General features: G+C 39.9%; 1 protein-coding gene and 1 pseudogene across 2 annotated transcripts in view; one reads left to right on the forward strand and one right to left on the reverse strand.

Annotated features, from left to right (window-relative positions):
* Nucleotides 1–418: 418 nt before the first annotated feature.
* LOC148853174 (U-box domain-containing protein 62-like) overlaps nucleotides 419–17,866 on the reverse strand; it is a 36,119-nt gene continuing 18,671 nt past the window's right edge. For both annotated transcript variants that reach the window (XM_088946107.1, XM_088946108.1), the window contains 5 exons: nucleotides 4,245–4,302; nucleotides 2,696–2,784; nucleotides 2,502–2,594; nucleotides 2,341–2,411; nucleotides 419–770 (listed from right to left, as the gene is read on the reverse strand). In XM_088946107.1, coding sequence (XP_088802233.1) covers nucleotides 647–770; nucleotides 2,341–2,411; nucleotides 2,502–2,594; nucleotides 2,696–2,784; nucleotides 4,245–4,302 — 435 coding nt within the window. In that variant the 3' untranslated portion in view covers nucleotides 419–646. The remainder of the gene's footprint in view (nucleotides 771–2,340; nucleotides 2,412–2,501; nucleotides 2,595–2,695; nucleotides 2,785–4,244; nucleotides 4,303–17,866) is intronic.
* LOC148853175 (5S ribosomal RNA) lies at nucleotides 10,825–10,943 on the forward strand (annotated as a pseudogene).

A 17,866-nucleotide genomic window follows, 5' to 3' on the forward strand; every position in this document is an offset into this window, starting at 1 on the left:
CAGGACCTGTGGGTCTTCTTGCCATGGCCAGGCCCGATTTACACCTCTAAGCCAAACCCCAGTTTGATTGGGATAAGGCTTTTTTTCGCTTAATGTGGCTTAACAACGGGGGATAGCTCATGTCTGTAAAGCCAATATCATAGTCGGACTCTAGTCAAATTCTAGTTAATTATAACATGGGCCCAGATCTAGCCTGGAAATTTTTGGACTGGGCTTGTCTGGTTAATAAATGATCACGCCACTCTCGGATGTGCTCCCAAAAAAAAATTCCGAAATGCACACTAAGTTGTAAGCATACCCTCCTCTTCTTTTTCTTCTAGTTTTTTAGTCTGTTTCCCTAGCTTTTAAAGGGGTAATTTATTGAATCAACAGTGCTGGAGCATTGAGTAAATGGGAACAAGTAAATGTAAATATCATGGAGAGAGAAACGTTTGTTAGATACATTTCACATAAAAATGAATACAATATGTTCAATTAAATATCATATTGAAAATGTCCTACATGATGCTTTAATAGCTTACATCGTGAGGTATCATCTAAAACACTTTTTGAGCGCAGTCATCCTTTAAGGGGGGAGGGGGGTTCTACTGGAGTACTGTTAAATCTGCCAACGTCTTTTGTTGCTTCCGTTGGGGGTATCTTATGGTTAAAGCCAGTTTGGAGCAGTCTTGCTTGACATCGCACTCATCGTCAGGTTATCAGAAACCTTTGCCAAAGAACGATATTGCAATTTGACACTCTCTGCATTGTCCAATGTCTTTACAACATACCTGTTCAAGTTTGGAAAATAAATGAACCAAATAAAATTAGTAATCATGCAATACTTAAGCAGCAATAAACATTTTCGAGCCAACAGCATTTAAAAAGTGGACAACAATTGAATTTCTGGGGCTATTACATCATATTTTCATCACTACTTTATATTGTTTACGAGCCATTGTTTGGTGTAAATGTAATAGTAAAATCGTACGCTGCCAAGTGCATCAACACAAGTTCCATTCTGGGCGGCCAAAGAAAAGAAAATGCCAAAAAGGAACCTATCCAAGTCTACTCCCAGGCACCCAGATAGCTGGGACCTAATGGGTTGACCAGCTGGTGACGAGGTAAAACATAAAAGTTCAAATATTATAATTTTTTTCTAATACTTGTATGTTTTAATTCTGTATAACAATCTACAATATTTTATCACAGCTGCATTGTTCCTCTTTTCAAGTACAGTGTCTGAAAACCTGGGTTTCTGGTGCGTTTTCGGATCTGCTACCCACGGGTTGTTCCCACATCTCACCCACCGGACATAACAGCTGTGCATTAGGAATATCTCCCTTTTCATTTCCGTGGGGATGTGGGAAGTAGTGGGTAGTAGATCCAGAGTGTTCTGATGCACCATATGTGGGCCCAGTGATTGAAGGTGAAGCAAAAGCCGATATCATGGGTCCCACAATGTACTAAATCTACATTGGTTAACCCATGGTATCTAAGGACAGGTTTGACCAACCCATATGCTTAGATTGCTCTCAGTTTCTCACAAATTGTTCACCCCCATCACCCAAGATGACAATCCTCACATTCATTTTCAGAAATATGCAAAAGTATACTTAATTGCTATTATTACTTGTTTTCCCAATTTGAAATTATAGTTCTGTTACAAATGATTTCTGAGTATGTACCATTTCCTAACATTTACTTTATATTTCACATTTTTTTTTAATTTCTGCAATGCTTCTATGAACTTCCATAGAAGTTCCTGCATCAACCAACCAAGTACTCTAAGAGGTATGTAAGGAAATATACCTCAAACAACGGAAAAGATAATAATAATAATAATAATAATAATAATAATAATAATAATAATAATAATAATAATAATAATAATAATATCCCAAAAACATAAACCTCAGTATAGGATCAAATTGAGATCAGAACAGTACTAATAGACGCATCATATTTATGAGCAAGCAAGATGTCAGCCGACATCCACTCAACCAGACTCGCATGAAACCCCAATCTACCACCCTATATTGGTATGAATGTCGTAAAGATAACAAGGTTGACAACTCAGTTCACAGTAAGGGAGATCGTTCCTGGCCCAGCCCAGCCCATGATTGCACCCAGGGGCAGGGAACATAATCAAAGTAAATGCAACAAACTAGAATACAAGTATACGGCAATATATTTGCATAATTCTGACCTTAACATGATAAATTGACCTAGGAAATTAAGGAACACAGTTGACATCTTTCCACCATTCTTCTTTAACAAAAAATGCTTACTATGAATCTATGATAATGATAAACATGTAAAAACATGTGAGGGAAAACAAAACTAAAGAGCTTAACTAACCATCCATTCAAGCACTGAGTAGTTACAATAGCTTCACGTCCAACAAAGCGCTGTGGTGTCCTTTTGTTACCCTGGTTTGTATCCGAGCATTACTTCCCAAATTTGAGCAAATAATATAAAAATTAAAATAAAATAGACTTGTGATGGTCTATAAGAACTACCTTTATTATAACCCGGTCAGTAACTGCAAATGGAAACTGAACACCTCTACCCCTTGAATCTGCAGGGAACTGGTCACCATAACCATACTTATCCTGCAGAAAGGAAGAAACTGAATTAAAGAAGGAAATGTGTACTCAGGGATATTCTAATTAGATTTTGGATAATAGAAATACGGGTCATAGAGAAGGCAAACCTGTTCAAATCTTTCACGTCTTTTTTTGGATGCCCTGTAAGACTGTAATTCTTCTTCCCGACGAAATGCCTGAACTGCAGAACGCAGAGCTATACAAACACAGAAGAGTCTGTTTCAGTCAGTCTTTTTTGCTTTCTCATAATTTTTTATAGGTTCAACTTTTATTAATGTGTATGTGTAAGAGAGAGAGAGAGATGCGCCTGGAATCAAGTTAATAAAATAAAAGTCAACTGAAAAAGCAACAAAACAGTCACTGATATTAACAAACCATTTGATACATGAATGGGTACTATGGTCTAGATACATCCAGATATTTTGTTTCTTAAACACAACTTCACAACACTACCAAATAAGAAACATATGAATTCTTTTCCAACCATTAGCCAACAAACAAGGATCACCTACATCAGATTTCTGTGCCATAGCCCAGCCAAGGAGTGGCCTAGACTATCAAACAACCATATGTTGCCTGATATTTGCACATATGAGGCTTGCATGAGGATCAATATGCCAACTTTCTGCACAAATGGAAGGGAAATCTCCCCCACCCCACCCCCCCCAAAAAAAATTCTTAAATATTTCAAATTCTTGGATTGGATTATCATAAGCTCATAGGTCCAGTTCAGTGTTTTGCAACTAGGTTAATGACCAATCCAACAGCCTTAAGGGATATGGCTCATCAAACCCCCTCTTATTCTCCTTTCTCTTGGTTCAGGCTGGATGTATGAAATTCACTTTTTAGTTGGCTTTCTTGCAACATGTAGAATGGAGCTGAAAAAGCATTGAGAGAACAATGAACTGTTTTCTGAACCCAAGTTGAAGTAGTTGCCAGAGAAAAAATTTCCCCCTTCCTCAATCTTTTCCTTAGAAATTGGCTAATCAACATTTCACCTGTCAAGGCCAATACAACTAGGTGCTGCCTAGCCACCTTGATAATCAAGAAAATGATGTGGTACTTGTACATGTCACACAGTTTTCCAAATAAATTCAGGATTTGAAAAACTCTTATGAAGGAAAATATAGCAGAAAAACCAATGGGACATGACCATGAAGGACACCATACTAGAAGCCAGTTATTCCATTAATTACTCTCCAAACACATAAGAGACATCTATCAACTTCATACAGCATCAAGATTCAACACAAGATCCATAATTAACATTTTAGTCCAGTAACTGTGTAAAATGGAACATCTTAAAATCAGCAGCTAAACTAAAATATTTTTGAGAGCATGCAAATAAATCTATGACCAAATTTAAACAATTTCCACCTTATGAAGTTGCAATAAGTAGCATGAACAAAAGAAACAAAATACAAGAACTATTTAGTAATTAAATAGGTCATACTTCTAATAACCAACAAACTAAAATATAAATATGGATAAGAAGTATACATGTTGAAGCAGATAAAATTATACTGAAAACTATCAAATATGGCCAAGCTGAAAGGAAAAAGAAACTGTCAAATATGACAAGAAAAAATTCAGATTACATTAAGATTTTGAACCTGATCAATCATCACAGAACATGAAACATTAATACTGACTTACTTAGATTTGGTGCCACTGAGTCTTCTGAAACTGACTGGGAACAAGTATAGCAAGCCTTCTGCAGATGCATTTAAAAGATAAATTCAATGAAAATTGCCGATGATACAGCAGCAAGAAAGGGGTACTGGATGGAAATTATTTTTAAACTTGATAACCTGCAATTTCCAGCTCCTTCATTATTTTAAAGTATTAGTATCAACATGACAAAATCGTATAGGTATGGTAAATAGTAGAATACATTGCCAAACTGTCAAACCCCCAACATTCATTAACTTGAATTTTGATAGCTACAGCCTGGGTAACCCAAGAATTTTGGGGTTGAGGGAGTGTTCAGAAATGGTGAAGGAAATATTTTAGCCATTTATCCTGGTCCCACAGGGCTAGGCGATTCAACCGGGGCAGAATAGAAGGCGGTATTACAAGGAGTAAGAAGGGCAAAATTATTAAACTATAGGAAACTCTATCAAATGCAGTTCATGTGTCATACAGGGTTTCTGAGAAAGATAAGGAGGGATCTTGATTGTATAGACATGCTCTTATGGAGATTAAAGAGCTACTTAAGGAGATATATAAAGCATCAACTGGGTCCCTCAGTCTTCAAATAGCTTAGAAGATAGTGTGGCCAGAAAGCAGCAACAAGGAATCAAATGTTCTGGGGCATCATACCCAAGAGGGGAATTGTAATTGTTCTGGCCAAAAAGTGTTTTACAGTGGTTAGCCAAGGCAAGCAACATCAAAGGAAACCAGCTTTGTACAGATCGAATAATTCTCATATTCATTATCAATAAATTTTAAACAGTTACTGATCACAAAAAGCTATAGATTTTTCCAGGCCTAGTGGGATGGGAAGACTCCATTAGAGTTCAGTTACTATCCCTATTGAGAGTATCGGTATTGCCTTTTCCATGGGATATATTATTTTTTTCTTTATAGCTGTTCTCTCATTGTGTACTGTTTCCTTTACTGGTTCTAATATAACTTTGGTTTTGTTACCAAATTAAAGAACATGTAATTATGTATAATACAATATAAAGATAAATGGAAGATAACTGTTAGAATAATGTTAAAATAACTTAGTTGCAGATGTTAGGGCCTGTTTGGCTAATTAAAGTATTTTTTTATTTCGTTTTTTATTTCTGTTGTCTGTTATTGTACTCAGGGGCACAAGGGTCTTTTCCCTTGTTATTTAAGTCGCCCTATATATAGTAAAATAAAGATTGGCACCACCAGTACTGTTACATTGCAAAACCTTCTCTCTTCTCTTCTCTTCTCTTCTCTTCCTCTTATCTCTGGCCGGCCACACTGTCAAGATGGTATCAGAGCGGGAATGCTGATTAAAAGAGAGCAGATCGATCAACCCTACTGTCAAGAGAAGATCGATCAACCCAAAGAGCAGATCAAACAGACTAGCAGAACAAAAATCTGATTCTGGACTACAAAATAGCTACAACTGGCACAGTTCTCCCTATTTTTCTCTTCTTTACCTTCCTTGGTCATGTGCCGAGTGAAAAACATATGAATCTTGGGGCGGCTGAATGCTGTCGAACCTGTGTAACCCCAGTTTTCTTGGATCGTGTGATTTTGTTCATGTGTTAAGACAATTGTAGGTCAATGATGACCTGTCTTCTCAATGGTTTGAGTTGACTATAAATAAGAAGGATCTCTCCTGCTGATTAGTGGCTGTTAGACATTCTGGAATTCTGGTAGGTGGGGACTGTTAAAACTATACGGGTCTGAAATCTGCCGAATATTACCTCAGTTTTTGTCCGGAATTTGGTACTGTTTGTGCTCAACCTGGTTGTTAAACCCAAGTGTGTGGGTGTGAACTGAGTGGAACACTGTTTTGTGGAGTAAAGATGGGTCCTAAGTCCGGTGTTTGGGACTGATTAACTGATTGACCATGTCGACTGAGAATTCTGCTACTTCAAAGATCTCAGGGAGCCACAATGGAGTGAGTGGGGAAATGGATATGAGCTTTCCCATGGCTGTTATTCCCTTTGATGGTCTGAATTACCTTGAGTGGTCTAGGGGAATAAAACTCTACATCACTGCTAGAGGGAGAATTTGGACACATCAATGGGAGAGTAAAGGAACCGAAGTATGGAAGTGCTGAGCATGATAAGTGGAACCAAGAGAATAGTATGGTGATGTCTTGGCTCTTGGTTTCAATGTTGCCACAAGTAAGGAAGACCTTTATGTGGGCTGAAACTGCTTGTGAGATATGGGAACAAGCGAAGTCCACTTATTCAGAACAGAGACACTATGCCAAGATATATCAACTACAAGCTGAATCTTCTACTTGCAAGCAGGGGGAGAGGAGTCTCTCGATGTACTATTCTGATTTGACATCAATATGGAAAGAACTTGATCACTATCAGAATGTGAATTGGAGGTGTGATGAAGATGCAAAGGCCTACAAGTCACTTGTATCACAGCAACAAGTGTTTGCCTTCATCCTAGGGCTGAATCCGTCATATGAGTCCATTAGGGTACAGATCTTGGGTAGTAAAGACTTGCCATCAGTCCAGGAGGTGTATGCCTTGGTGCAGTCAGAAGAAAGCAGAAGAAATGTGATGAATGGTGTAGAAGGGGGGTCAGTTGCCCTAGTTGTTCGGGGAAATTCAAATACAAATGTCGGAGGTGGCTTTAAAATGGGTGACACTCAAAAAAAATCAAAAGATAAAAGCAAGCTTTGGTGCACTCACTACCAGAAGACACGACACACGAAAGATACATGCTGGGATCTCCATGGAAAACCTAAATGGGCACAGGATTTGGGTAAGAAGTCAGCACCGGATCAGGGCAAGAAACCATGCCAGCAAAATCAAAAAGGTATAACTCAACTAATATGGCATCGACGGAGACTAGTCCTTCCGTAACTCAGGAGAGACATCCCGGTTCTGACCCTAAGGAAGATATTATCAACTCCTTCCGTGAACATTTGGAATTGTATGGTAGGACTCTTCGCCAGGTGGATTCTGGGCCTACTCCTACCTCAATTGCGTCTACATCAGGTAATGCCACAGCCTTCCATGTGTCATCTCATACTACTGATTCTCCTTGGATTATCGACTCTGGGACCTCAAATCACATGACCGGTAAGTTAAATTTGTTTCAGACATACAACCTTCTCTCTAGGAGAGATAAGGTAAGACTGGCTGATGGTTCTTTTTCTACCATAGTTGGCCGAGGCACCATACCTCTCCCACTTGGCCTTACTCTTCCTAATGTCCTGCACGTTCTGAAATTACCTATTAATTTGTTGTCCATTAGTAGTCTTACTCTTTGAACTGCTGAGTCACTTTTTTTCCGTCTTCATGTGTGTTTCAGGATTTGACCTCGGGGAAGACAATTAGTAGAGGAAACATGGTGGATGGTCTCTACATGTTGGAGAATAATGCTGGTCTAGTGGTGACTGAGTCCACGAGTTCGTCAAGTGAGAGTTAGGCCTATTTATGGCATAGTCGTTTAGGTCATCTTTCTTTTGAGTCGTTAAAAGTTATGTTCCCAAAGATTTTTGAGTCCTTGTCAGTGAGTCAGTTACAGTGTCAAACTTGTCAGTTGAGTAAGCATTGTAGAAGTTCTTTACCTTTACAAAATAAAAGATCTGAATTTCCATTTCATATTGTTTATTCTGATGTTTGGGGCCCTGTTACTCTACCTATTGTGGCTGGCTATAAGTATTTTGTTACTTTGATTGATGATTATTCTCGATACACTTGGGTTTACCTATGTGATCTCGAGATGAAGTGCCACAAATTGTGAAGAATTTTCAATGCATGATGTTCACTCGGTTCCAAACAGAAATTCATATCTTCCAGTCGGACAATGCAAAGGAATATTTCCATAGTTATCTCACGAAGTTCTTTGCTTCGAGTGGGTCACTTCAGTGAAGCTCTTGTGCCAGGACACCCCAACAAAATGGTGTGGCTGAACGAAAAAACGTCACCTTCTCGAAGTTGCTCGTGGCTTCCGGATTCATATGAATGTGCCAAAACAGTTCTGGATGGATGCAATATTGTGTGCGACATATATCATCAATCGCATGCCCTCTCGGCTACTAGAGTATAAGGCCCCACATCAGCTCTTGTTCCCTACAGCCCCGTTGTCCACCATTCCGATGCGTGTTTTTGGGTGTCGTTGTTTTGACCACAACTTGTCACCTACTCGTGGTAAACTTGACCCTCGGGCTATTCTTTGTGTTTTTCATGGTTACCCTTCATCTCAAAATGGGTATCGTTGCTATGATCCCATTGCCCGCAAGTACTATGTTTCCATTGATGTCTCATTCTTTGAGAGTCAACCGTTCTTCTCAGTTTCTCCTCAGGGGGAGAGTAGGGTTGAGGAGAAACAGGCGACGACTCAGATTCAACTACCTCCTTTACCCGATCCTCCTCCGTTCCGGGTCTTTCGTCGTCGCCATAAGAGCCAGCAGAGTTCAAGAGTCGTGGAGCCGAACACTATGCAACCAACATCATCGGATTCACCCGAGGTAGATCCGTCTCATCAGCCAGGTACACTTGCTCCCATTGCTCCTTTAAATGTTGATTCCCTTGTCACCAATGAGCATGTTTCACCTTTGTACCATGCCTTTCTCTCTTCTGTGGATAGTGTCTCCGTTCCTCAGACCGTGGCAGAAGCTTTGTCAAAACCTGAATGGACAGATGCAATGCAAGAAGAAATTGATGCCTTACACAAAAATGGTACTTGGGAGTTGGTAGATCTTCCTGAAGGGAAGGAACCAGTGGGGTGCAAGTGGGTGTTCACAGTGAAACACAAAGCTGATGGAACTGTTGAAAGGTACAAGGCTAGACTAGTAACAAGAGGCTTCACACAGGTATATGGGGTGGACTATGCAGAGACTTTTGCTCCAGTAGCGAAGATGAACTCTATCCGGATTCTCCTTTCCTTGGCAGCAAATCTTGAATGGGATCTTCACCAATTAGACATCAAGAATGCCTTCTTGAATGGTGACTTGGAAGAGGAAGTGTACATGACCCAACCCCCAGGGTTCTGTGCCAAAGGCAGTGAACAAAAGGTGTGCAGGTTAAAAAAATCCCTATATGGGTTGAAACAATCACCTCGGGCTTAGTTTAGTAAGTTCCATTTAGCAGTCCAACAGATGAGATTCAAACAATGCCAGTCAGATCATACCCTGTTTGTGAAAAGAAGTGAAGGTAAAATTGCAGCTCTTATTGTGTATGTGGATGACATAGTGATCACAGGAGATTGGGAGGCTGAAATTCAGAGACTAAAAAAATTCTTAGCCACTAAATTTGAGGTGAAGGATCTAGGCCCCTTACGATACTTTCTTGGAATTGAAGTTGCCCGCTCTCACAAGGGCATCTTTATTTCCCAACGGAAGTATGTGCTAGATCTACTAGAAGACACAGGCAAGTTGAGGGTAAAACCATATGATTCACCTATTGAACCTAATCACCATCTGGGAGACAGTCAGGGAGAGTTTTTGAAAGATGTAAAGATGTTCCAGAGACTCGTGGGAGACTTTTGTATTTGTTTGTGACCAGGCCTGTTATTGCCTATGCAATGGGTGTCCTTAGTCAATTCATGCACAGCCCGAGGACAACTCACTTTGAGGCTGCATAGAGGATCTTGAGATATCTCAAGAAGTTTCCTAGAGCTGGTTTGTTGTTCCAGAAACACGGTCACTTAAAAGTGGAAGTATATACTGATGCAGATTGGGCAGGAGCAGTCAATGACCGAAAGTCTACCAGTGGGTATTGTGCCTTTGTAAGAGGAAACCTTGTCACATGGAGAAGCAAAAAACAAAGTGTGGTGGCTAGATCCAGTGCTGAAGCAGAGTATAGAGCGATGGGTTTCGCAATAAGCAATCCTACGTCACTCTACTGTGACAATAAAGCTGCCATCAATATTGCTGCTAATCCAGTTCTGCATGACAGGACGAAACGCATTGAAGTGGACAAGCATTTTATCAGAGAGAAACCTGAAAGTGGAGAAGTGTGTACACCATATGTCAGCTCGGAAGAGCAACTTGCAGATATCTTCACCAAAGGTCTTCATCATGTGTGACACAAAGATTTGTGTGACAAGTTGGGCATGATTGACATCTATGCTCCAACTTGAGGGGGAGTGTTAGAATCATGTTAAATAACTTAGTTGCAGATGTTAGGGCCTGTTTGGCTAATTAAAGTGTTTTTTTTGTTATGTTTGTTATTGTACTCAGGGGCACAAGGGTCTTTTCCCTTGTTAGTTGCAGATGTTTGTTATTGACAGATTCCTTGAATGTTCTTCTCTTCTTCTTCTCTTCTCTTCTCTTCCTCTTATCTCAGGCCGGCCACACTGTCAAGAATAACATTCAAGGAATCTGTCAAAAAATCATTTTCTAATTTTACTGATCAAAGTAAATATTTGCTGGTTTTTACATTAGTTGTTTTTTATTAAGTTGCTTGAGTAGCAAGTAGGGTCAGTGATGTAGGATGGAAACAAGAAATCCTACACTATCATGAATGTGGTAGGTGAAGAACTCGACCTTCCACAAAATTTTGCTGGACTCTTTCCAAATCTGGCTAAGTTTTCTGCGTTGGTCGAAACAGGTTATGGGCACGATCATACCAGCACTAATGCACCGGATCCCATCAGAACTCCAAAGTTAAGCATGCTTGGGCGAGAGTAGTGCTAGGATGGGTGACCTCCTGGGAAGTCCTCGTGCTGCACCCCAAATTTTTTCGGAATGCCCCTCTTAACTATTTCAAGGCAAGCATTTAAAGCTTGCCTTGAACTGGTTGAAAAGACTTACACAAGAAAGAATGTAGTAGGTGAAGAAGAGAAAATTAAGGATCTAAATTATGAGAGGAGATTCAGACATGAAATAGAGAAGAAAGAAAAATAATACGCTACTACTTGCATGTAAGTTCAAAACAAACTTTTATTCCATTAAATCAACCGTGCCAATTAAATTACAATGACTATTTATAGACTAAACATGAGAGTTTGGTTCTCCTTTTACATACTCCAACTTCAACTAGGAAACTGACCCAAAATATAATCTAATTAGTAACTATCATAACACCCAAGGCAAGCTAACAGGTATATCATAGAAACATTCAAATAAGGACTCTTAACTCCTAAAAGTAGAAAATAAAATTTTGCTACAAATAGTGATTATGGAATCTTTATAACATTGTAAATAGGGGCCATTACATAGTGTAATGGCAAAATCCTGCCAAGCTTGAGATAGCAGATCAGAGTCTGAGAGCAGCCACTGTACCCAAAAAGGGGAAAAAAGAAAGAAAAAAATGAAGGTTAGGATTGTATCCAGTCTACTGTCTACCCAAGACCCAGATAGCTGGGACCAACACTGGGTAACAGCCCTTAATGGGAATCATTATAAAAAGAAAGTCAAAAAGTTACCTTAAATGATAATTTTTATTTTTTACTTTAGTAAATGTATAGAAGACTGAAACTTGACACTATTCCTACCAAACATCAATCACCCCAAAATTACAAAATTCATCTTGGATAAGAAAATTGGGAGAAAACTGACTTCTTTCTCCATGTATTCTTTCCTTAATTCCATTAGGGCATCTTGTACATATAGTAGGGGTGCAACTTGAACAGGCTTGGGTTGGGATTTTGTCAAAAAAAAAAGAGATCAATAACAGAAATAATACATTGATATTGAAGCAAATTAACCATTAGTACAGCAAGGAGAAATAATCTCTCTTATCTCTCCAAAAACAGAAAGAAAGAAGAAATTACAAAACAGATGACTTCTTCACACCCCTTGTTTGGCCAACATATCAGCAAAGGAATTAGTATCCCATCCCTTTTTACCCATTGAAAACAGACCTCCAAGTCTTGTAACAATTTGTCTATTTTCCTTCTCTCATTGATATAGTCCCACCATCCAGCACCCTCCTCCTTTTGCAGCCAATCTATAACCAATTTAGAGTCCACTTCGATTATCAACTTACTAATATTCAATTCGTTAGCTTTTTGTATTCCTTTCAAAGCAGCAAAATTTTCAGCCATCAGCGAGTCACCAATATCAATAGGACCTGAAAATAGCACAATAACCCTTCCCTCCTCATCCCTGAAAACTCCACCAATACTTGAGGGACCAGGATTTCCTTCACTGCTACCATCAAAGTTTAACTTTACGAGACCAGCATCAGGTGGGGACCAAGATAGCTTGGGTACAGCTTTGTAAGAAGACGAGCCAGCAATTTAAAACCACTTCCTCATCAAATCACCAGCATGGAAATCCTCAAATAGTTTCAATGACTTCACCCAATGGACCACTCTAATCATAATGATTTCAATTAGAGCACTCATATTCCTATCAACTCTGGAGAAGATTCTTTGATTCCTTTCTTCCCATATTGTCCAACAAACCGCTGCCCTTGTACATCTCACAAGGTTCTTCCCCTCTTCTTTGGCCAAACTAACAAAGTTAAAGGCAAAAAGGTTTTGTATGTTTGGCAGAGGGTTTCACCTACACCCAAACAAAGAGAAAAACAATTCCCAAATTGAAGAGGAAAAGGGGCAAGAAACTAATAAATGATAATAGGACTCACCTTCGGCTTTACAAAGAGAATACCAATGGAGGGATAAGGACCAATTGGGTATCTTTCTCTAGAGCAAATCACAAGTGTTAATTCTTTCCAAATTATTCCCATCAAAAAGCTCCAACCCTAGGTGGGATAGGTCTACTCCACACCTATTTAATGTTAGTTTGTGAGAAAGTGAAGAGACAAGAGGAAGAACAATCGTCCAAATCTGTACACTATTGTGCACGCCTACTAAAATACAATAAAGAGAAAAACTTACATAACAACCCTCCATCTTCTCTACACTCCCCCTCAAACTGATGTTGGGGGATAAGCATCAATTTGTCTATAAGAAAATTATGTTGGGCTTTGGTTATAGCTTTAGTGAAGAGGTTTGCAAGCTGTAAGCCTGAGGAGACATGTGGGAGAGAGAGATGACCCACAAGGAGAAGATCACGAATGAAGTGGCAATCCACCTCAATATGTTTAGTGCACTCATGAAATACTGGGTTGGATGCAATCTTGATCGCACTCATGTTGTCAACAAATAGGAGGATGGCAGATGAGTGATCAATGTCCAAGTCATGAAGTAGAGCTTTGAGCCAGACTATTTCACTACATACTGAGGACATTGCTCTATACTTTGCTTATGTAGATGACTTGGAAACGGTTTGTTGTTTCTTGCACTTTCAAGATATCAGAGAGTCACCAAGAAATATACACCATCCAGTAGTGGAACGACGAGTGTCAGGACAACCTGCCCAATCTACATCTACATAAGCTCAAAGTTGCATGGAGGATGAAGATGAGAAAAACAAGCCATGAGATAGGGTGCCCTTGACATAACGGATGATTTGGAGAACAACAGAGAAGTGGGGCTGACGTGAAGCAGATACAAATTGACTGACAAGCTGGACCACATAGGAAATGTCTGGTCAAGTCATAATTAGGTAGATAAGACTACCTACAATATGCTGATATAGAGTAGCATCAGGGAGAAGCTCACCCTCATCTTGCTTAGCTTACAGTTAAGCTCCAGAGGTGTATCCACTTGTTTAGAATCAGTCAAGCGAGCAAGTGTCGCCAAATCAGAGGCATATTTCTGTTAGTTAACAAAATAACATGGAAGACATCGTTGAATCTCAAGCCCAAGAAAATAGGTGAAATGCCCAAGATCCTTCATTTTGAAGGAGTTGCTAAGAAGGAGATTCAAAGTGTTAATGCCATCCACATCATCTCCGGTGATAAGTATATCATCAACATATACCAAGAGAAGAGTCAACCCCTATGCTCGCTTAAGGGTGAAAAGAGAGTAATCTAAAGCACTTTGTTGAAAACTAGCCTCCAACACCACCACTACACGGAAGCGGTCAAACCAATCTCGTGGAGCTTGTTTAAGGCCATATAAAGATTTCTTCAGTTTACACACCATATGAGGATCATCGTAGTAACCGGGAAGTGGTTTCATGTAAACTATTTCTTTTCAATGCCCATGGAGAAAAACATTATTGGCATCCATCTGATGAATTGTCCATTGTATAATAGTAGTAATGGCCAAGAGTAAACAGATTGTTGTCATTTTGGCCACTAAAGCAAAGGTCTCATCATAGTCAATTCCATATTCTTGCTTGTAGCTTTGAGCAACCAATCTGGCTTTATATCTATCTACAGTACCATCTGATTTAAGTTTCACTGTGTAAACCCACTGTCTACCAATGATGGAGGCATTTGGAGGAGGAGTGACCAGCTTCCAGGTATCATTCTCCAATAAAGCCAAAATCTCAAAGTCCATAACATCTTTCCAATGCTTAACTGCTACAGCCTGGATGTAAGACTTAGGAATATCTATGGATGACAGAACAACTTAGAAGGAGTTATGGCTAGAAAAGAAGCCATAACAGTCAAGTGGACGAGAAACACAAGATGATCGGCACAAAGGAACGGATGAAGGCAAATCAATAGGATGGGAAGAAGAATCACCACACCAATCACTGGTGCTAGAGGTGGAGGAGGCATAGGCAGTGGGTGAGTTGGATACTTCCTAAAATAAACCTGAAGTGGTAGAGATGTGGGAGGAGGATCACCGACAGAGCCAAAATGTTGTAGAACAGAAAAAGATGGTGCAAACAATTTACTAATATGTGCAAAGAATCAAAAGTTCTCAAGAAAAATAACATTACGAGAAATGCACGGTCTTCGGACTTCAGGATCATAACAGAGAAATCCTTTGTATTCCATACTATATCCCATGAATGCGCAAATAGCTAATTAAGTTGTTAGCTTAGTGCATTCATGAGGAGGAAGATGGACAAAGCAGACACAACCAAAGACACGAAGCATGGATAGCTTAGGGGGACGATGAAACAATGATTGATGGGGGGGAAGAAATTTTAAGGATAGCAATAGGAAGAATGTTGATGAGATGAACAGTAGTGTGGGTCGCCTCCACCCAAAAGGTAATGGGAACATAAGAGTCTTGTAACAAGGATCTCACCATACTAGCAATGTGACGATTATTGCACTCAAATACCCCATTATGTTGAAGTGTACCTGGGCAAAATCTCTGTGATTGAATGCCATGTTGTTTGAGGTGGGTTTGAAACTAACCATTCTCTCCATCAAAGTACTCCCCCCCTGAATCTAACATCAAAATGTTTATAATGCTTTTAAACTGGGTCATAATCATATCATGGAAGTTCTTAAAGACCTCTTATTTCTTTCAGAGGAAATAAACCCACGTATATCAAGTACAACCAATAATAAACAATACAAAATATTTATAGCCCAAACGTGAAATAACTAGAGACAACCACACATCACTATAAATAAGATAAAAAGGTGTAGAAGCATGTTCAGTAGAAGATGGAAAAGGCAAAACATGGCTTTTACTATAGCAGCAAGTTAAACAAGATTGATCAACATTCTTAAAAGAAGTAACTGTCATAGACAAACAACCAGAAGAAAACAAATAATCAACGTTTTTAGCATGAGTGTGACCCAAACGTTTATGCCATAAGTGCCACACATTATTATAAGAGGTAGGAGAGAAACTAGAAGTAGTAGATAGCAAACAAGAATTTGATGGAGCTTTCTTATTCTCAAATTCCAGAACAAACAATCTTCCAAGCCTACGCCCCTTCCCCTTCAATTCCCCAGTGTGCTGGTCCTGGATAAAACAACCATCACGAGTAAACAAAACATTATTACCATCATCAAGAAGTCCAATAGAAATAAGGCTAATAGTCAACTTACGCACAAAAAAAAAGGTTTTTGGAAGATGTAAGGGTGTAGACTTAGAAGTGGACAAAAATAAATCATCACACCCACATCTAGAAAGAGAATCACCATTAGCAGTAATAATGTGGTTGACAGAGGTGTAAAGTTTAAAAGGCTAACCAAAGGAGGCCCTAGTCATATGCTTTGAGACCCTAAAATCAATGATCCACATGTGTAAAGGAGAAGAGCACAAATAAGCAAACTTACTAGCCAGTCCAATAGCAGAAAAAGCAGAGGAAATAGCCGAGGACATGAGCTCACGAATCTTATCTTCAGTCAAATTTCCCTCTGCATTTGGTTTGTGAGCTGATGAGGAAGATGCAGTATCAGTTGGAGTTGGTTCAGTTGAGGCTTGATAAGCCTTATGTTGTGTCCCTGCTATTTGTAGGTGCAGAAAATTTTCTTCTTGCAGTGGGATGCCACGTGTCCATATTCCTTGCATCCATCACATTGCATCTTCGAGAAATCTGATAGGCCCTCAACTACCCACTCGAGCCCACAACAAGAGACCCAGGCCCAAGACACACAACAAGTCAGGCCTAGTAGGCCCATACGTCAGTCCAGAGCACCACACAAATCACATGGGTGGCACCACCCATTACGTTCATATATAACCAACACCCACATATTGAAAAGTAATCATAGACTGTGAAAATGCTCAAAAGTGGTTACAGTTGCAGCTGGCCATTTACTATATAGACCAATGAACAATGCTTGAAGGGTAGTGAATGAAACATCTCTCTCTCTCTCTCTCTCTCTCTCTCTCTCTCTCTCTCTCTCTCTCTCTCTCCATTTCAAGAGGGCGAGCTCCCTCGAACCAGCTCACTGGTGACAGAGTAGCAACGGGACTTATCAATTGGTATCAGAGCCACCCAAATCCATGGATGCACAGATGACAAGGCTTGAAGGCAGTCTCAGTCGTCTTGAGGGAAGTCAGAGGAATCAGAAAGTAATTCTAGCCGAGCTGAAGATGATTTTAGACAAGCTTAGCACGATGGTCGGTTCTCTAGAAGAGTGTGGTCGCCGAGCTCCTTCCGTCAACACTCATTTCGGCGAAAACGGAGGACCAAAGCTGATAGAGAGCATTAGAAAGCCAATAACGACAACGAGATCATCATCAAAAGTTGAGACTTCAACCCTAGCAACGAGCTCAGCGATGTTAGGTGACAAAATAGGGGAGGTGGCTCAGAAGGGCAGTGTGAAGACTATAACCCCAACCAAGATATACCAGCATCACAACCCTAGTCAATTCATCACCCCATCCATCGTTATCCATGTAGCTCGACCCCTGGTCCTTGTTCTCTTCCCTCTCTCTCTCACTTAAATCGAGCTTGTCCATACCCAGCCCAGGTCCGTCTCAGTTGCTCAACCTCTGGTCATCATTTTCGTTGGCGGCAACCATAATCCAACCCATCTCAGCATGCCACCTGAAACCCGTCTCTACCCACCCTCCAATTTTACAGATCTTTGTTCTTTTCCCTCTTCCATGGCTCCCTAGTAACAACCATGAGTTCTGGTTCATTGTTAGAGTTAAGCCCGGTGATCATAGAACCTTCGACAACGAAGATCGCATTGGACACGTACTTGCTTCCACCAAGATGTTACGATGTCGGCAGGTTCTTTTGATCATTGACAGTGATGTCAAAATAGCTAAGGCAGACTCAATGATTTGGGTTTTGGTTCCAACAGGACCTCTAGACACAGGTCAACGACGAAAGGGTGAAATGATAGGTTTTGGTGAGAGTCCAAGCATTATTAACGTAGTCATTGTTCACCTTGTCCATTCTAGCATCTCTAGTGGTGCCATATCCTATA

Source organism: Nelumbo lutea, chromosome 5 (assembly GCF_056320005.1).
Source record: "Nelumbo lutea isolate HS-2025 chromosome 5, American lotus-T2T, whole genome shotgun sequence".
NCBI classification, from domain to species: Eukaryota; Viridiplantae; Streptophyta; class Magnoliopsida; order Proteales; family Nelumbonaceae; genus Nelumbo; species Nelumbo lutea.